The 17,846-nt window shown below is 40.4% G+C and overlaps 1 protein-coding gene across 1 annotated transcript in view; it reads right to left on the bottom strand.

Annotated features, from left to right (window-relative positions):
- Nucleotides 1-17,846, bottom strand: part of SLC24A3 (solute carrier family 24 member 3) — a 1,490,020-nt gene that overhangs the window by 145,398 nt on the left and 1,326,776 nt on the right. Inside the window, exons 11-13 of the mRNA XM_078648964.1 lie at nucleotides 15,808-15,968; nucleotides 6,118-6,388; nucleotides 925-1,091 (exon numbers count right to left, since the gene is read on the bottom strand). Of these exons, the coding sequence (XP_078505090.1) occupies nucleotides 925-1,091; nucleotides 6,118-6,388; nucleotides 15,808-15,968 (599 nt within the window). The remainder of the gene's footprint in view (nucleotides 1-924; nucleotides 1,092-6,117; nucleotides 6,389-15,807; nucleotides 15,969-17,846) is intronic.

Below are 17,846 nucleotides of genomic sequence, written 5' to 3'. Positions count from 1 at the left end.
TGAAACTTCTATGTGTGCTGCACTGTGCAGCACACATAGGAGATGCAAATTGTCATGTTTTTAATGATTGTTTATGTTCAGGAAGGGACACCATCCTGCACATAACCAATCATTCATGGTGTTTTGCTGTTTTTATGTGTGCTGCACAATGCAGCAGACATAGGAACAGCAAAACCGAGGGAAATAAAGCATTTCTCCTTGTTTTGACATGCTAAGACCAGATTTGAGCTGGTCTTCAGTTTAGCACTGCCTCCTATTCATGCCACCCTTGTAAGTAGGGGGCAGCGTCAAAATCAATGGGTGTTGCAGTGGAAGGCCCACCCCAACACCCATTGCCCACCCCTATCACTCTAAGTATAGCGTGAAAGGGTGCCTTGTTTACAAGGTAGCATTAAGCCATGTTAAGTAGCTTAACACCGCCTTGTTAATAAGGACAAGCCCCTATCGAGGAACGCCTTTAAAAGTGGTGTTCCTGTGGTGATGCAAGTGTCACTGAGTTGACACTAGGAGCCAGAAATGCACCAGTGCAAGGAGAGGACAGGAATGCCCCATATAATGTTGAACATGGAGTATTCCTGTCCTTTCACGCAGCATAGCACACCACATCAAGGTGTCATACTGCATTGCATGAAATATTGATAAATCTGCCCCGAAATGTTGTGAAAATCAAGGACTCCTCACTCAGGCAAGATGGCGCTATTATCCTAGCAGGCTTTCTCAACTAAGCCAGAAATGTGTGGCGCACTCAGAGAAGGGGATTCGCCGGAAATATTGTTGGACTGAGAGGACTGATGAACAATGTTGCAAATGAATGAGGTGAGGGCAGTAGCACCATGGCTCCATAACCGTAAACATGCATCTCTTTCATTAATCTGATATTTGTGGCAAAATCTGTTGATTCGACTCACCGTCGTTATAACTTACCATCCACACCATCACGTACGAGTATGCCGCAATCCAGAGAGTGGACGTGGCGAACGTCACCATGAACCACTTCTCCCAGCGTGGCTTGGCGCAGTTGGGCACAGTGAAGTACATGATTAATGACAGGGGCCAGGTGAGGACCCACTTGGCCTTGTCGGCTTTGCCAGCTGTAAAAAGCAGAAACAATGCTGAGAGCTTTCTACAAGGATCCTTCAATCTTCCTACTCGCTTTCAGCCTTTTTTCCCTCTTATTGAAATCTGTTCAGCTTCTCAGTGCCCTCTGACTGCTTGCTGCTACCCAACAGTTGCCCTCCTCTAATTTGTGCCCACTGTTCTTCTCCACTGCCTGTCTTATCCCAGTTCACATCTTAAGAGGATACTAGACAAAAAAGGCACCCATGAGAATCACAGACAGGGAGTGTCTGTTAGAGAGTCTATGAGCATTTGTGCATGCAAGGAAAATGCCCACAGTCCTCATGGGTAGCAAAAGAGAGCCGTACAGTAGAGCAGTGGGCCGGTCACTGCACCTGCTGTACTATGGCAGGCTGCACCACTGCAGCCTGCAAAACTCGATACTGTAACCTTCACCACAACGCATCCATTTGCCCACAGTTCTGGTCACCTGGTGGGAAAAGGACAATTAAATCCAACAAATAAAGAGAAACTTGAAACTCTTCCAAATCATGCCCAGGTGACTTCACAGTTCCTCCCACAATTCCAAGCTGTTCACGAATTTCAGCGGTAGCTCCAAAACTAACAAGTACCCGCCTTTTGTGCGTGACACCTTCCCCCCGTTTGAACTTTTCAGCACGTTATATTCCTGGACATGTTGTTAGGTGTTTACAATAAGCATAAGCTCAAAAAGTCCACAACTTTGAAGGCCTAGCTGGTGTTAAAGGTGTCAGAGCTGGATCGGTGACGTATAAAAGCTATATAGGCCACTTCCATTTTGTCACCCTTTTAATTGCTGTGGTACTATATACTTTCCTCTGTTTTGTTTTCTAGGAGCTTGCGTGGACATCATTTCACTGGGCAGAACTACTTTAGTAATAGTACCTGTTAGGCCTTCAACAAATAAACAATAAAGGCTTTATACTACAGATTTCACATGGTCTGAAAATAATTTTCGTTTCAGTTAGGAATCAGGTTGGATACAGATTGAATACGGGCCAACCTACCCACATAATTACTAACTGGTTTTGGAACAAACATTCAGAAAAAATGGGAGCTCTTTCATCAATTTCATGCATAAACTGATAAAGCGTAGTTAGGTTGCCATCTAGTGGTGGATTGTGAATATTATATATTGTGTCACCTGTTTATGAATGACAATCACTGATCCTTCCCCGGCGTGGCAGTGGCAGGAACGCCATAAACGCGCCCTCCTCATTATCATATTAGGATGAAATATATCCAGAGAGGTATTTACCACGCGTAGTGAGTAACCCCTGTTTAGAGCTTTTGAAATGAAAATGGGGCATAACATGCAGAATTGTTTTTAACACTGAATTCCACATGTTTGCCTTTTTCCCCGGTTCTTGTAGAGATAAATGTCAGACTTACGCTCGATTTATGGCTTGTTTCATAACTGTTTATGAAACATGAACAAGAGGGGTAAATTGGTACAATAACCGTTTTTAGTTTGTTTTTTCACTCTTTATTCCTCGGCACACCCTCTCTCCTCCCCAGGAGGCACTTTTTTAGGCATTTATTTGTGCATTTGAATCCCTAGCAGACAGCAACGGGACACACCCTCTTCCCGTAGCTGTACCAATATATCATGTTTCTCCAACCTACAAGAAAGATTTAGCACTTATTTATATTATAGCCTTATATCCTACCGTAGCGGGCTATACCGGCTATTAAAGGCCCGCTGGGCCTTTAACAAGGCAGCAGGACTTTAATAGCCGGTATAGCCCTGCTACGAAGGGCTATAAGGTTATTAGAACATTCTGCCAACTAGAGGGCAGAATGTTCTAACAAACTAAACAAAGGTTTCAGGGAGCACGAGGGGAATGAAATCCCCCTCAGGCTCCCTGAAGCCTTTGTTCACAGCCACAAAGAAGCATTGGAATGTTGGAGCTCCAGGCTTATACCAGCCATTATAAGCTTGGAGCTACTCCATTGTTTTCCATGGAGCTTCCAACCTTCCAATGTTCTAATAAATGTTAAGGGCCGATTAAAGTGGGATGGAGAAGGAACCCCTGACCACAACTGACCGTGCGTTTCCTGATCCAGGAACACTGGGCCGGACTTTACAAATGCACTAGATAAACCATCATGATGGTCTGAGTAGGGGTTACGAGCATCGGCACAGCCCAGCCCTATCTGACACACACAACTCCATAGGTGGAGCACTGCAGAATGCTCTACCCAGCATTGCTGTAGCCAGCAATGGACCCTCAGGACCTCACTTAGAGGCTTAACTATTAAAAAGTAATGCAGCGCAGCAAGTCACCTCGCTGCGCTGCGCTACAGGGAAAGGAAATGTGCCCTATTTATCACAATACAGTGCATTCTTGCCTTTTCCCCTGCTCCGGCTCACAATCGGCTGCCTAGCGCCAACGCACCATGGTGTAAGTGTGCCTGTCTTGTCCTGCACAAAAACAATCCTCTGAGGCAAAAACAATACCCTGAGCCATATTCCTCTTTCTATGTGTGCTGCACCATGCAACACACATAGAAAGAGGAAATAACAAGGAGAACATTTCTCCTTGTTACGCCTCACCTGGAAGGCCTAACATTTTGCCACATTCCCAGGTCTACCATTAATGGTAAATATGAGAGTGCATCAAAATCCATGGGTGTTGCATGGGCACACCCACGCAAAGCCCATGGAAATTCGCCTTAGAGGGGCAGCATAACATAACACAGCAATTTGTAATGCGTTGCGTTACTCCAGATATAACAAGCCACTCAGCTCCATGCGAAGTGGCCTTGCGTGGCTTGATACAATGTTGCATGGTGCAAATGCGACACAAACCCTACATAAATATGACCATCACTCTCTTTGCCTCTTGACCTCCAGAGTTATTGCGCCTGGAAGAGGGATTTGCCTGCTCTTTTTGGCAGGTTATTCTCCATTCTGGACAGAATAATTTGTAATAGCTGGATTTACTTTTTAATATCCTGTGCACAGTTATTATTTCCAACCACCAAGAACAAGGTTAAGAAACTGCTTAGGGTTTCTGGTTGCATCCCCTTCCCTTGCTCCTAATATCCTTTGGGCCTATTTGCAAGGGAATGGCGTAGCGCGGAACTGAGGCAACTTTTACAGCGCTGCACCATTTCCAAAACACAGGGATGCACCATATTTACAAGAATACGGTGCACAACGGAGTTTTCCCTAGTGGTGGCGCTAAAAATAGCTGTCTAGAGCCATGACAGACACCCTTGCGCCATGGCGCAAGGGTGCCTGAGTTGCAGGGATAATTGTTTAGGAGCAGGAAGGTGTTGCTTTCTGCCCATAAACAATCAATTATGGTGATTTGCTACTTTTATGTGTGCTGCTTTAGGTTATATTATTTGATTGATTGATTGCATTAAGGGACACATTCATGTACAAAAACAATCACTAATTGCGTTTTGCTCTTTCAGTGTGCGGTGCAGAATGAAAAAAGAAAAACAAGGAGAAATAACATTATTTCCACTTGTTGCACCAATCTAACGCTTGCTTTTTCATTGCGTTAGTTTTTGGCACTGCCTCAGATTTAAAGATCCTTGTAAACCTGTGGCATTGTCAAAAAGCATTGGGTGTTGCAGTGGAACACCCAGAACAACACTATTGCATGCCCCTTTCAAACAGATACCTGCGTAAAAGGGTACCATATTTACAAAGTGGCATTAACACCGCTTTGTAAAAATAGACCAGGGCCTTGTGTCACAGGAAAATCAGTAAAAGTGGCGTCCCGGTGGCTCAATCCCCTTGTACTTATGCCAGTTGGTGTATCATGTAAACAAAGAGGGGAGTGTCTCTACTAGATCGTTGATTGCCATCACTGGAAATAAATAATTATCTGAAAAAGATCATGCACATTCTTAATGTAATGCATGTACAGACCGTTGTTTGTAGCGCTATTCCTTGCAATTACTTAAAACTTTTAACAAGTATGTTTGCTCATTGAACAGTTTTCTTATATTTTGATATATATTTTGTTAAAATAGAAAAAATCCTAAATGACTAAAGTAAAAAATGTACTTAGCAAAAGCACAAACCGCTCATTGGTGTGCATTGGATGTACCCTAGCTATTTGTCCATTATTCTGCTTACACAAGGCTGGGCTGCTCATTCTGCAACTCTTTCATTGTCCCTGTGGGCTGTAGGGTAAGGGGTGCTTTCAGAGCAGGATGGTTACTGTGACCCAGCTGTGGCCTCGTTCTAGGCATGGTCTTCTGAAGGGTGGGGTTTGCTTTAGGCTTTTAATAGGTTGAAGTTGGGTTCCAGACCGCCACTGCCTTTAAAAAGTTGCTCCGCAAATCTTGAGCTTTGTTTAGCAGTACTTCAAATAATAGCGGGCTGTTTGCATCTGCTCACAGGGCCTACACAAAAAACAGTGTTATGTATAGTGGGTTAGATAAAAAAAATTGTAAACAAAATATGTGCATGACTTTTTTTTAGGAGATCAGTGCCAGTGCTATTGAATGACTGAGTTTTCAAATATCGAGGAACATATTTTTAAGAAAATGTCAGAGCGCAGAGCCCAATTTGGCAGCGCCATGCTCCGACATTTCCAAAACACAAGGTTGTACCGTATTTACAACAATACAGTGCACCTGTGTATTTTCCCTAGTGCTGGCGGTAAAATTAGCTGCCTAGCGCAAATGCAGGCACCTTTGCACAAAAAGTGACTTAACTCCACTTTGTAAATACGGAGAAGGGCATAGCACCACCAGAACATTGCTAATAGTGATGTTCTGGTGGCGCTACCCATTTATAAATATACCCACATGGCACCCAAGTCTTGATTCAGCCTCTTACCTCTTCCTCCCGTAAAACTACTTTTTTTTTACACTTTTTCTTGTTTGAACTTTTTGCCCTGGATTCTTTCCTTTGTCAATGTTTTTACTATCTTACTCCCTTGTCTGACTTTCTTTTTCTGATAAAATAAATAAATAAATAAGTTATGGTCCCCAAAAAGGAGTGCTGGTGCCCACCACTGGCAACTACTGACACAAATTAAGCACTAGTCTTACCAGGTAAATCAAAAGGAGTATAAGGTCCATCATTGTCATCCTCCTCTTCCTCCTCTTCCTCATCATTCTCATTGTTCTCATTGTCTTCATTTTCATTTTCTGTCTCATTCCCAGCCTCAGCCACTTCCTCATCTCTTCGTGTTCCGTTCACACTCCTCTCTCCTGTATTACTGGGGCCTGTCCCATTCTCCACTGGATGCTTAATGGGAATCTTGATCGACACCTCAGATTCTCCATTAGCGTAAGTTCGACTGCTGATCAGCCTCTGCCTCTGGAAGGACAAGTAGTTTAATTAGGGCTTTAGTTTTGGAATTATTTTAATAACATTACTATCTGTATTTATCTGTACAATTCACTACTAATACTTTTTGGGGTCCGGAGTAGTGAGCTACTCACCAAAAAGTGCTTCCACATCTCATCAGGGGTAGCAAGCGCTATTTAAATGCAACACCTTCCCTCTTCTATCCCTCCGCTATCCCTTTCAAAATAAATAACAGATTAACATTTCCAACGCTCAAATTAATTTAATATTTTCCTAAACTAATTCACCACTAATTCTTTTTGGGTTCTGGGTTCCAGAGTAGCATGCCACTTGCTAAAAAAGTACTTTGATGCCTCGTCAGGAGTAGTACGGAAACATCCTTTACAACGCAACTTTTACAACAAAGTGCCTTTACGACGCAACCATTACAACGCAACTTTTACAACGACTTGTGCTGGGGGGTGCTCTAGGATAGGGAATAGTTTCCAACACCTTCCCTACTATCCACGGGTACTGGAGTTGGAATAGTAAATTATACTATTCACTATCCAGCGCCCCCCAACGCAAGTCGTTGTAACGACTTGCGTTGTAAAACTTGCGTCGTAAAGGCATGCGTTGTAATAGCATGCATTGTAACGTCATACATCCAGGTAGTACACACTATATAAATATGATTACAATACAATACAATGTTTATTATTTCTAACCTAATTGCCATTCATCCATTTTAGTTTCTGGTGATAAAATAAATTAAGTTTGCAACTAGTATATTTACACATTTATTAACAGATAAATATACCATTGACAAATCATCTCTGCAGCATTTTGGAGAGCTAAATAGTCTAAAATATGCAGCAATACAATGACATGAGAACATTAAAATTGTAGCACCTGTCTACATGCACATTTATAGCTATTAAACTTCACTAGTGGTTTTCTTCATTTTTAACTCTCTCTTTTCTGTCAATGTGCAAGGCTATTGCACTGGAAGTCATGATTGACAGAACGGAGAGACAATTGAAATAAGTTTTAATTTCTGCATTTCCACTGTCTTAATATTTAAAACAGACTGAGTAACAGAGTGTTTCTGGTCTGTATTAACAAGAACAAATGAGTAAAAATGAAAGACTGGTAGACTTAGTCATTGCATTAAGAGCGACAATATGCCTTCTCAATTTTGAACGTCAGTTGTTACGCCGCATACCTTTAACACGTGGTACTTTTCTATGTATGCAATACAATGCATAATGAACTTTACAACTCATTGTTTTATATTGTTGTACTTGACCGTAGAAATATATACAAATATATATATATAATTACCTACTGGCAGTTGTAATTAGGTAGTTAGAGTTAGGGCCTTGTTTCTATTCAAAAGGCATTTTACTTTTGCCAATATCTTTAGCGCTGTTTGATGAATCTTCACGAAATTGTCAAAACTAATGGGGCGGTCAGGTCAGCTGCTATGTTGGAAGTTTCAGGGTGATTCATCAAGCGTGGGCTGACAAAAAGCTCAGCTAACTATAACAGCTGAATTTCTCTGGTTTCATGCAAGGGAAATGTTAGCCTAATTATAACGTCCCTGAAATTTTTGTTTCTTTCAGTGAATATATATATCTATATTTTCTTATTTAGATCTGTTGCAACTATGTAGCTATAGCTATGTCAGACTTTCCACATTAAGATGTTTTTATTTTGTTTTGCTAATATCTTTGGTGCCATGTGACCAATCTTCCCAAAACTTTCCCCACAAATAAAATTAATTTAAACTTTCCAAAAATCAAATTTTCAAAAACAATGCATGTTTTTTCGTTATTCGGTGTGCATTTGTTAACCGCTTTAGAGAAATGTGTGTTTAAAAAGTTGCTTGGTGGTCATTAAGGGGTTAAATTATAGTGATATATGAAATGTTGGTGTCAGGATATGCTCTGATTGGCCACTTTAAAGAGGACTAGACAATCCTGATTGGTTGGTCACAACAAGAACAATATGCTGTGGCAGCCATTAAAGGACTCAGGGACATGTTCTCTGTGCTCTGAAAATGAATTTTGAAACATCTATAAGGGGCAGAGTGAAGACACCCTGACCCCAAAGGGCACCTGGGAGCATTCCAAAGAAACCAGTTCTTAATTGGCTGGCCACAACATAGACAATATGCTGTGGCAAACATTGTAATAGGACTCTGGGAGACAGACACCATTGAAAGAAAGCCTGTGTTTGAGGGTCCCAAAAAGGAGCACATATGCAAACAGATTTTTGTCACAATATAAAAAAATAATTTGTGGAACCATACTAATTTTAGGAATTGTGTTGTATTCTAAGGTGATTTTACTTGGGGTAAAATATTCGTCCTCTGCTGGGATTTACTGAACCATTTTTAACTGTTCTCTCATGATTTTCTCATGGAGGGAAGGGAGTAGCTCCTGGAGGTAAACTGAGAGCATATTTTCTGCAAATTCACAGTATCTTCCTTAGCCATATGATAATAAAATCTTGCATTCTGAGTAAAACACGTACTTATTACAGAAGAAGCCTGTCAGCTGATTTCTCTATGATCTATTGCAGTTTCCTTCAGTGTTCTAATAAACAACGAGAGTACTAACAATCTTGTAAATGACAAAAGTGTTGCACACCTGAAACCATCTTGATTGATCAAAGCAGTAAAATAGAAAACATTTCCTATAGAAATGAAAAAAATGATGGAGGTTGTTTTTTCATAGGAATTAGGGTTACTGCTGCAGAAAGCAAACTTGGGAAACTCTTTCTAGGAGTAGTCAAATATAGTCCTCATTCATTTCAGGACAACATTCCGACATGCAGACTAAACCACGCACTTTCAACACCAGCAGCAGTTTGACAGTTAACTTCTTGCTGATTAACAGCTCTGACACCAAACGTGAATGTGCTTTAAAGAAACATATAAGTGCATTAAATATTGCCAGTCAATACATTTTGACATTGAACAGAGGTAACCACCACTGTCATTCTCTCTAGTGTGAACCTCTATTTACTAATGTCTCTTGGGGGTTCCAAAGCTGATTGGTTACAGTGGGATCAGTGAAAGCTCATTGAGATTGCCGACTGGCCAGATGATGTAATTTAAAGGCACTCCCCAACGGTATCCGTCAAAGTGTTTCGAGCCTCTTGTGCTTTTTGGGGTTCTCCTCATGACCATGCCTTGCTGGGATCTGTGGGATAGCAATATGTACAGTCTATTAGGTGATGAAATTCTCACTCCTTTTATTTAAGAACTCCTTAAGCCTCACAAAATTACTCACGCAAGTACCTGGTATCTCCTGAACTTGCATGCTGTTGTGAAATGAATTCAATTGTCCTTCAGGAGCACAACTTCAAGGTTCATTTGGCTGCTACAGAGCATCTGTAGAAACTGAAGTATTTTAGCTATAAAACTTACTGGAAAAATGTTTTACAAAATTATTTCTGTATTAACCTGACATGTTGCACACTTGTTGAAAATGAAGTTTACTAAAAAATAGAACTCAAACAAGAATATTTTAATGTTGCCTGAAATGTTAGGCACATCATTTATCTTAAGTAAATTTTATGTCATGGGGTTCCAGTACTTAAATACATTGGATTGCACTTGGTAACACTCAGGATTGTCTATTTAAAGTCATTCTCTGTGTGTCCTTTGCTGATGAAGTGGTAGATTAAGGGGGCTGAGACAGTTTTAGTCCGTATGCACTATACTTGTGCTGGACTATTCTTTGCTTGATCTCCTGGTTTGTTTTTCCAATGTATATTTTGTCACATGGGTAGATGATCGTATATACCACATTTTTGGTTCTGCATTTTGAGAACTCCATGTGTTTCTATTGGATCTGGTTCTTTTGAAAAAACTGAACCTTCAATTGCCTGGCTAGACACTATACAAGTCCGACATTTGTGGTGACCTTCTATAAGTTTCAAATTCTAATTGGAGCGTAAATCACCACTCTTTGACTTTTGGGTGCTGCAGGCTCAACTAGTTGTTTCCCTAAATTTGCATTTTTCTTTATCGCAAATAAAGAAACATCCAAGCCCCCTATTGAATTTCTGATCAAATGCCAATTTATGCGAATAGTTTTTTAAAAATTGTTTTTTTGAGGGCAAAAGGATTGGCATGCAAACCAATTTCTCCAATGTTTTTTTTTTTTTACTAGTAAACACTCCTGTGGTGTATACCATGCTCTTTTAAAGGAATGATTTAAAGGTTTGTGCGGGTATCCTCTCTCCTTCAATTTGTCTTTTAGTATCGAAGAATGAAAAAAAATGGTCTTCTTTCCTGGTGCAATTTCTACAAATTCTTAAACTTGTCCATAAGGCAAATTGTAACGCAGATTGTGAGGATGAAAACTACTATAGTGGAGTGCATTATTTATGTCTGTGGGCTTTCTGGGCAAAGTTGTCACCAATTTGTTTTCTACAGAACAGACATCTATATCAAGAAAAGTTGCACTGGTTTGTCATACTGAATTTAATATCGGGAATTTTATTATTCAGCCAATCATAGAAGGCATGCAGACCATAGGCACCTAATGTCATCGATATACCGTAGCCATTGTGTGATATAGATGGAAAATGGATTATTGTTAAGGATGAATTTACCTTCGAACATTGCCATGAAGAGTACGTCCATTTCCGGTTCAAAGGGACAATCCATGGCAGTCACCTTCTTCTGAAAAAAATACTTATCTTTGAAATAGTTACTTTTGAGGGCAATGCAGCCAACTTTAAAATAAATTGTGTAGGAACTCAATGTGGTCCTGGTCTTGTTTCCAGGAAGTGTTCAATAGCCTCTAATCCTACATCATGTGGGATCTGAGTATAAAGTGAGGCAATGTCAAATGTCTTGAGGGGTCAATTGATGGCCTTCAACTTTATTGATGAATTCCATTGTGTCACATAGCTATGACGGGACCTTTTTGAGAAACGGTCTTAAATAAATTTCTAAAAATTGTGAGATAGGCTCTAAGATAGAGTCAAAACCAGAAATGATCAGACGACCTGGGGGACTTTTGTCATCTTTGTGCAGGAAATAGATTACTGGGATCTTTGAGTTCATTTTTTTCATGTATTCAAATTCCTTGTGGCTTAGAACATCCTAATTGAAACCTTCTTGAAGGACTTTGAAAATCTCCTCTTGAATTTCAATCATTGGATCATACAAAATCGGAAGATACCAGTCCTTGTTGTAGACTTGGCTTTTGCCTTCATTCAAATAATTATCTGTAACCACGTGAACACTCCTCCTCCCATATCAGCTTGTTTAATCACTACTGAGTTGTGATTGTTAAGTTCTTGAATGGCTTTTGCTTGATTTTTGGTAATGTTGTTTTTGCAAAAGTCCTTTTATTTTCTAGTGAACTAAGAGATGAGAGTACTACTTCTTCAAATACAAAGACATCCCTAGCAATGGTGTGAGAAGGTGGACACAACTTTGACATTCTAGATAACCCTGAGGCTTCATCAAATATACGATCTTCTTTGTTAGCAAAGAAGGCCTTTAGTCTAATTTTTCTAAAAAAACTCCAATGCTTCAATTTTAATTCTGACGAAATGCATATGTTTAGTAGGAACAATAGTCAATCCCATTTCAGGCACTGACTCTTCGACTTTCGTTAGTTGGGCTGATAAATTCACAATGTTTTTTAAAAATTGTTTTATAATTGGCATCTTCTGTGTATTGTCCATGGCTGATACTTGTATTGTCCTTTGTTTTTCTGTTGGCCTATGGCTAAAAAAGAATTCTGCCTTTGTGTGGTCTGATTAGAAGATGTTACCCTGGATAGAATTCTCCGCTAGATTCTGATGACTCGACTTTGGTGTAAAAATATTCTTTCAAATATGAATAGACCATTTTGATTCCAAATGCTTATTTTTCCTTTTCAAATTTATTGATCTCAAAATTGACTGTGTTTTCCTTGAAAGTGTTGATTTCTTTATCAATTTTCTCCAGTAGGGCCTTTGCTTTAGTTGTTGTTTGTTCCAAACCCACAATTTCCTCTGCTTGCTTTTTGCAAATCCTTTGTGCTGTCTCAATCGAATGTGCAATCAGGTCTCTACTACATTTTCTACTTATGTTGCTGAAGCCTTTTTTACACCCAGAATCCTCAGTAAAGATATCTGGTGTATTCTTGGCTTGGAGACTCCAGGGCATTGTACATGCTTTTAAATGTCCAATAAAAAGTGGTTATGTGAATATGCTTTTTCCTTAGTCTTGTTAGTTTGTCTATTTCATTATGTTGCTTAGCAGTTGTTCTCAAAGAAATGGAGGAATAGAGAGAAGGAGTGGAGATCAATGTTTGTATGTGATCCTCTGAATATGAAAGTGTGTAAATAGAGGTTCACATTAGAGAGAATGACTGTAATGGTTACCTCTGTTTAATGTCAAAATGTATTAACTGGCATTCTTTAATGCATTAATATGTTTCTTTAACCCCTTCGACGCTCATGACGAGCCCAGCTCGTCATGGAGTTTCCATTGATTTCAATGGAAATTACATGGAAGATCATCAGGTAACTTAGCATCCAAGTGGTTAAAGCACATTCACATTTGGTGTTTCATGCATAATGATCATGCATAATGATCTTGTCTAGGGCTGTGGTTCAAATCATGTATTTTGAAAATGTTTAAGTGGTCCCTTTTCATGACATGTTGAAAATCTGTCATATGTGTTGAAATGGTAATGAAAGATATGTGATTAAATTCACGGGCCAAGGTGAAGACTTTTTCTTGTCCTTGATTCCAAAAAGAAGTGGCTTAAAAATTACAGCTAGATCCTGTTTGTGTTTAACACTTTGAGAAAGTTGGCATTTTCTTGTCCCAACCATTTGGTGTGTGCAGCTTTTTTCATGGGCTCGTGACTAGGAGTAGCTGTCAAATGATCTTTGTATTTTGCTCCTAAACAGTGAGACAAAGAAAGCATAGGTGTTGGCTGGTTGGGCCATCTTTGACTTGATGAAGGGGAGGAGCTGTAACTTGCCACACTTACCCATCCTATAAGCTCTCCTTGACACTCACAAAGGGATTACCACTAGTCTATTGTGATTCCAGACAAGCTGGGGCCAGGGCAGGGAGGCAGGAAATTCCAAACACATCTGGAGGTTGAAACCTCCAGACCCTTCTCCTACTTTAAAGTGGGCATCAGGTATTAATAGTGGTCCCTCAGATCCAAATTTTCAGTACGGGAAACAACCCTTACAACGCAACTATTACAACGCACACCGTTACAATGCACACCATTACAACGCAGGATCCGTTACAACGCATACCTTTACAACGCATGACATTACATAGCAGATGCTATTACAACGCATGCCATTACAACGTAAGTATTGGTAAGTATGTTATTTTTTTTAATCATTTTTTTTAAATGTAAATTAAATAAATTAATTTAAGTAATAGTATATATTTAGGTTTGGGTTTTGGGGTACAGGGGTATTTTTAGGTTTCAGGGCTAGGTTTGGGTTTTGGGGTACAGGGGTATTTTTAGGTTTCAGGGCTAGGTTTGGGTTTTGGGGTACAGGGGTATTTTTAGGTTTCAGGGCTAGGTTTGGGTTTTGGGGTACAGGGGTATTTTTTGGTTTCAGGGCTAGGTTTGGGTTTTGGGGTACAGGGGTATTTTTAGGTTTCAGGGTTAGGTTTGGATTTTGGGGTACAGGGGTATTTTTAGGTTTCAGGGCTAGGTTTGGGTTTTGGGGTACAGGGGTATTTTTAGGTTTCAGGGCTAGGTTTGGGTTTTGGGGTACAGGGGTATTTTTAGGTTTCAGGGCTAGGTATGGGTTATGGGGTACATGGGTATTTAAGGGTTCAGGGTAACGGGTATTTTTAGGGTTCAGTTTTTAAATAAATAATTTTAAATAATTTAAATAATTAATTTTAATAATTTTTTTTTTTTAATATTAGTTCTTTAATAATTGTTCTTTTTAAAATAAACCATTTTTTAAAGTATATATATTTACCAATAAATTATTAAAAAATAATTTAATTTATTAAATTAAATAAATTTTAATAAATTACATTTTTTTTAAAAATAATATACTTACCTATACTTACGTTGTAATGGCATGCGTTGTAATAGCATCTGCTATGTAATGTCATGCGTTGTAAAAGCATTCGTTGTAAATGTATCTGCGTTGTAAAAATTGCGTTGTAACGGTGTGCGTTGTAAAAGTTCGCGATGTAACGTCATACATCCTTTCAGTACACCTCTGGACCTGTGAAAGACTGCTGTGCATCTCTGCTAGAAGGACTTCTACTCTGCTGCCCTGCTACCTGAGTGAAAGGAATGGACTTGCATCTTGATAACAGGATCATCAGAGTGACTCCAAGGACTAGTTAGCTGGCCTCCTGATCAGAGCCTTAGGGACAAAAAAGTATTCAACCACCTTGAACCAAACACATGGACTCTGTCTGCTGTGAGCCATATGTCCTCAAGTGGTGGCACCCCAGTTCTGGGATCCTTGAAGTGGGCCTCAAGGTGCTCTGCCAGCACAGGTTCTGTGGGCAGAACTGATGAAGCGCAACCCATTTCCTTGCAGCTCTACCTTGGAATGGCCATGACGCCGGACCTTGCCTCACAGCCTGCACTCTACTCGGAATTGAAGCTGTTCAATACATCCTCAACATAGTATGTATTACACAGCTTCACATGGCAAGCCCCTCGGACTCCTTGATGATGACCTAGGACTCCGTTTTGCAGTCCAGCAGTATCTTTAGAATTGGCGGTGTGCACCGCATTTTCAATGCAGGACTTCACATTACAAGCCCCTCTTCTATGGCAACCTCGACGATGATGCATGAGCTTGCAACACAGACTTGCAGCTCCCCGGAACTGCCGCTGCACGACGCATCCTCAACATGGGATCTCAATACACTCCACAACCAGCATTTAAGGTACTCTTGATCGGCAGGCATTACTTGGTCCCTGTATCCGGCTTGTACTCTATTGTGGTCAGCCTGAACTTGTGACTTTGTTCCAGTCCAGCACGACTAGATGACCACTATTGCCACTTTGTGCCTCTAGGCTCTATTTTTACTTAAAACTTTAAATTGCATATCTCCAATTCTCCTAATTGGATTTTTGTTGTTTTGGTCTCAAACAATTTATTAACTTCTACTATATTCTTCTAAATCACTGTGGGATTTTTTTTGTGTTGTGTTTTCACTGTTTTACTGTTTGAAGTCCTGCAATTACACATTGCCTCGAAGATATACCTCACTGCTCGTCTGCCAAGCTACCAGAGGGATGAACACAGGTTATTTTGGGGTTTGCTTGTGACCTCACCCTAACAGTAATTGTAATTGCTGCGGGATTAGGGTTTCAACCCCCTTAACGAGTAGCTCAACTTCCAACAATAATCTCATATAAACATTGTGTTTCATTCACAGCGGGAAGTTAATCAGCAGGGCACGCAGCACATACCTCGTTGATCAGCATGCGACTGGCCATGGAGAGACGGGTTTTGGGAGGGAAATGATTGGTTATCATGATCCTGAGTCCTGCCTCAGAAAAGGAAAGCTGGTGTGGATAAGCAGACAGCAGTTCATCCACCATTATCACAGAAGCCTTTCGATGGAAATTTGCTGCAAAGAAAACAAAGAAATGATTCTACATGATGTGTTCACTGCTATAGCAAAAAGAGGAGTCTCATAGATCTGAAGCCAGTACAATGCAGCAGACAGTAGGAGAAGACATAAAAGATCACGTGTCACCAGCCATCAGCGAAAGCGAATACATTGAATGCTAAAATCAGATCTTGTTCTTCAAAGTGGTACAACACATTAGTACAGTGCCTTGCAACTGGCACACTTTAACATACACCCAAAAAAGAGTAAGACCATTGCAATTTGCAAAGTACACTTCTAAAGTTACCATAGCCCTAAAAGTTTCAAAATAGGTGTAAATGTACCCCAGCCCAGACTTGGAGTAAGTCAGGCACAGCATACAACCAACCTCTAGTACTGCAACACACTCCCTTGGAAAAAAATGGAGGATGGGATTGGAACTAACCGCGTATGGAGATGATAATAATAATGTAAGTATAATTATTGATAATTATATTAATTTTTAAATCTAATAATGTACTTACAATAAAGCTAGTCAAATACTTAATTTATTAAATGTATACATTTACATTATTTTATATACATTTACTTATAGAAGTTACCATGCTGAAAAATGTTATTTTCTTAATCGCGCTTGGGCTCTGTGTTCTGTGGGCAGGCGAGGCAGGTCTACAACAGCAGCTAAGCTCCTCCCCCTGATGCCGTGCTCATGCCCGCCCACATGCATCATACGCCGGGGGGAAACCGCAAGGAAGGATGCAGCTTTTGCAGTTGCTGTTTATCGGATAAGCCCTCCCTGTCTCCCCTGAGGCCGTTTCGTTTTGTCTATTTGTCTATGTTTGCGACCACCCAACCTCGCCCTTCATTTCTCACCCTATGTTGTGGGCGATTCAGCTTAACTCTGTTGCAGCCTCCCATGTACTGTAGCTACTGCCGATGACATTGCTGCTGCCTCCATCTGCTGCCACTGTACCCGGCTCACCTGCAGAGACGGTCGGATATGGGTGTACAGCAGGGCAGTGGAGTGGCAGGGCAGAAGGTGTTGTGTTGTGTTGCAGTTGCAGTCATGGAGCTCCTCGTAGCAATTGCACGTACATGGGGCTCGTAGCTGTGGTTGATTGCTGACAATCTGAGCTCGTGGTCCCTTGGGCTCATCATTGCCACGCTACTATGAGCGAATCATCAGTGCCATGAAAAGAAACCTCATGGAACTATTGTCGATTGTCCATCGTAGTGTGGTGTGATGTGGTTGTGGGATGGCAGCGGATTTCAGCAAGACCAGATGGAGGAGGTAAGTGACCACTGCTGCTATATTGCTACATTGTCCAAATAGTACAGTTGAAAGTATACAAATGGTTCTGTCGGGTATGTACTTTTTTTAAAGTTGTTCTGAATCCTAAACAATTTATACATTTCGAAGTGAATTCATTAAAGAAGAAAGAATATGTACATTTTGAAGTGAGGTAATCAAGGAAGAAAGAATATAAATCCAAACCAACTAGGGTAAATCAAAATACTTTTATAAATTATTTTCATTTATAATTACCCTGATTTCAATTATGGAAAGGTTGTACAAAGTACAAAATGGCGCATCAAATGTGAAGAAAGGTGACATGCAGTGCTCAGTGATATTTGTGAAAGTGTCAAATATACAATGGTATTAAAAATGGACAGGGAGGGGAAATTGGCCAGTAGTACAATGTTTTTAGGAACTTCTGTGGACCACATCTGTTGATCTTTTCGCAGAGTCCTTAGAGCTGGTCCAAAGGATTCTAATGTCGACGTATCAACCCTGGATAAGCCCTCTTAAAGAGTCAGTGCGGGTCTTCATCAGGACTGGGAAATAAGGGGGGGGTGGACAGCCTGTTGAATGAAATGAGCAAGGGTCAGGTTTGG

The sequence above is a fragment of the Lissotriton helveticus genome, chromosome 6 (assembly GCF_964261635.1).
Source record: "Lissotriton helveticus chromosome 6, aLisHel1.1, whole genome shotgun sequence".
Taxonomy (NCBI): domain Eukaryota; kingdom Metazoa; phylum Chordata; class Amphibia; order Caudata; family Salamandridae; genus Lissotriton; species Lissotriton helveticus.
Note: the sequence above shows the minus strand (reverse complement) of the source record. Positions and strands in the feature narration are given on the sequence as shown.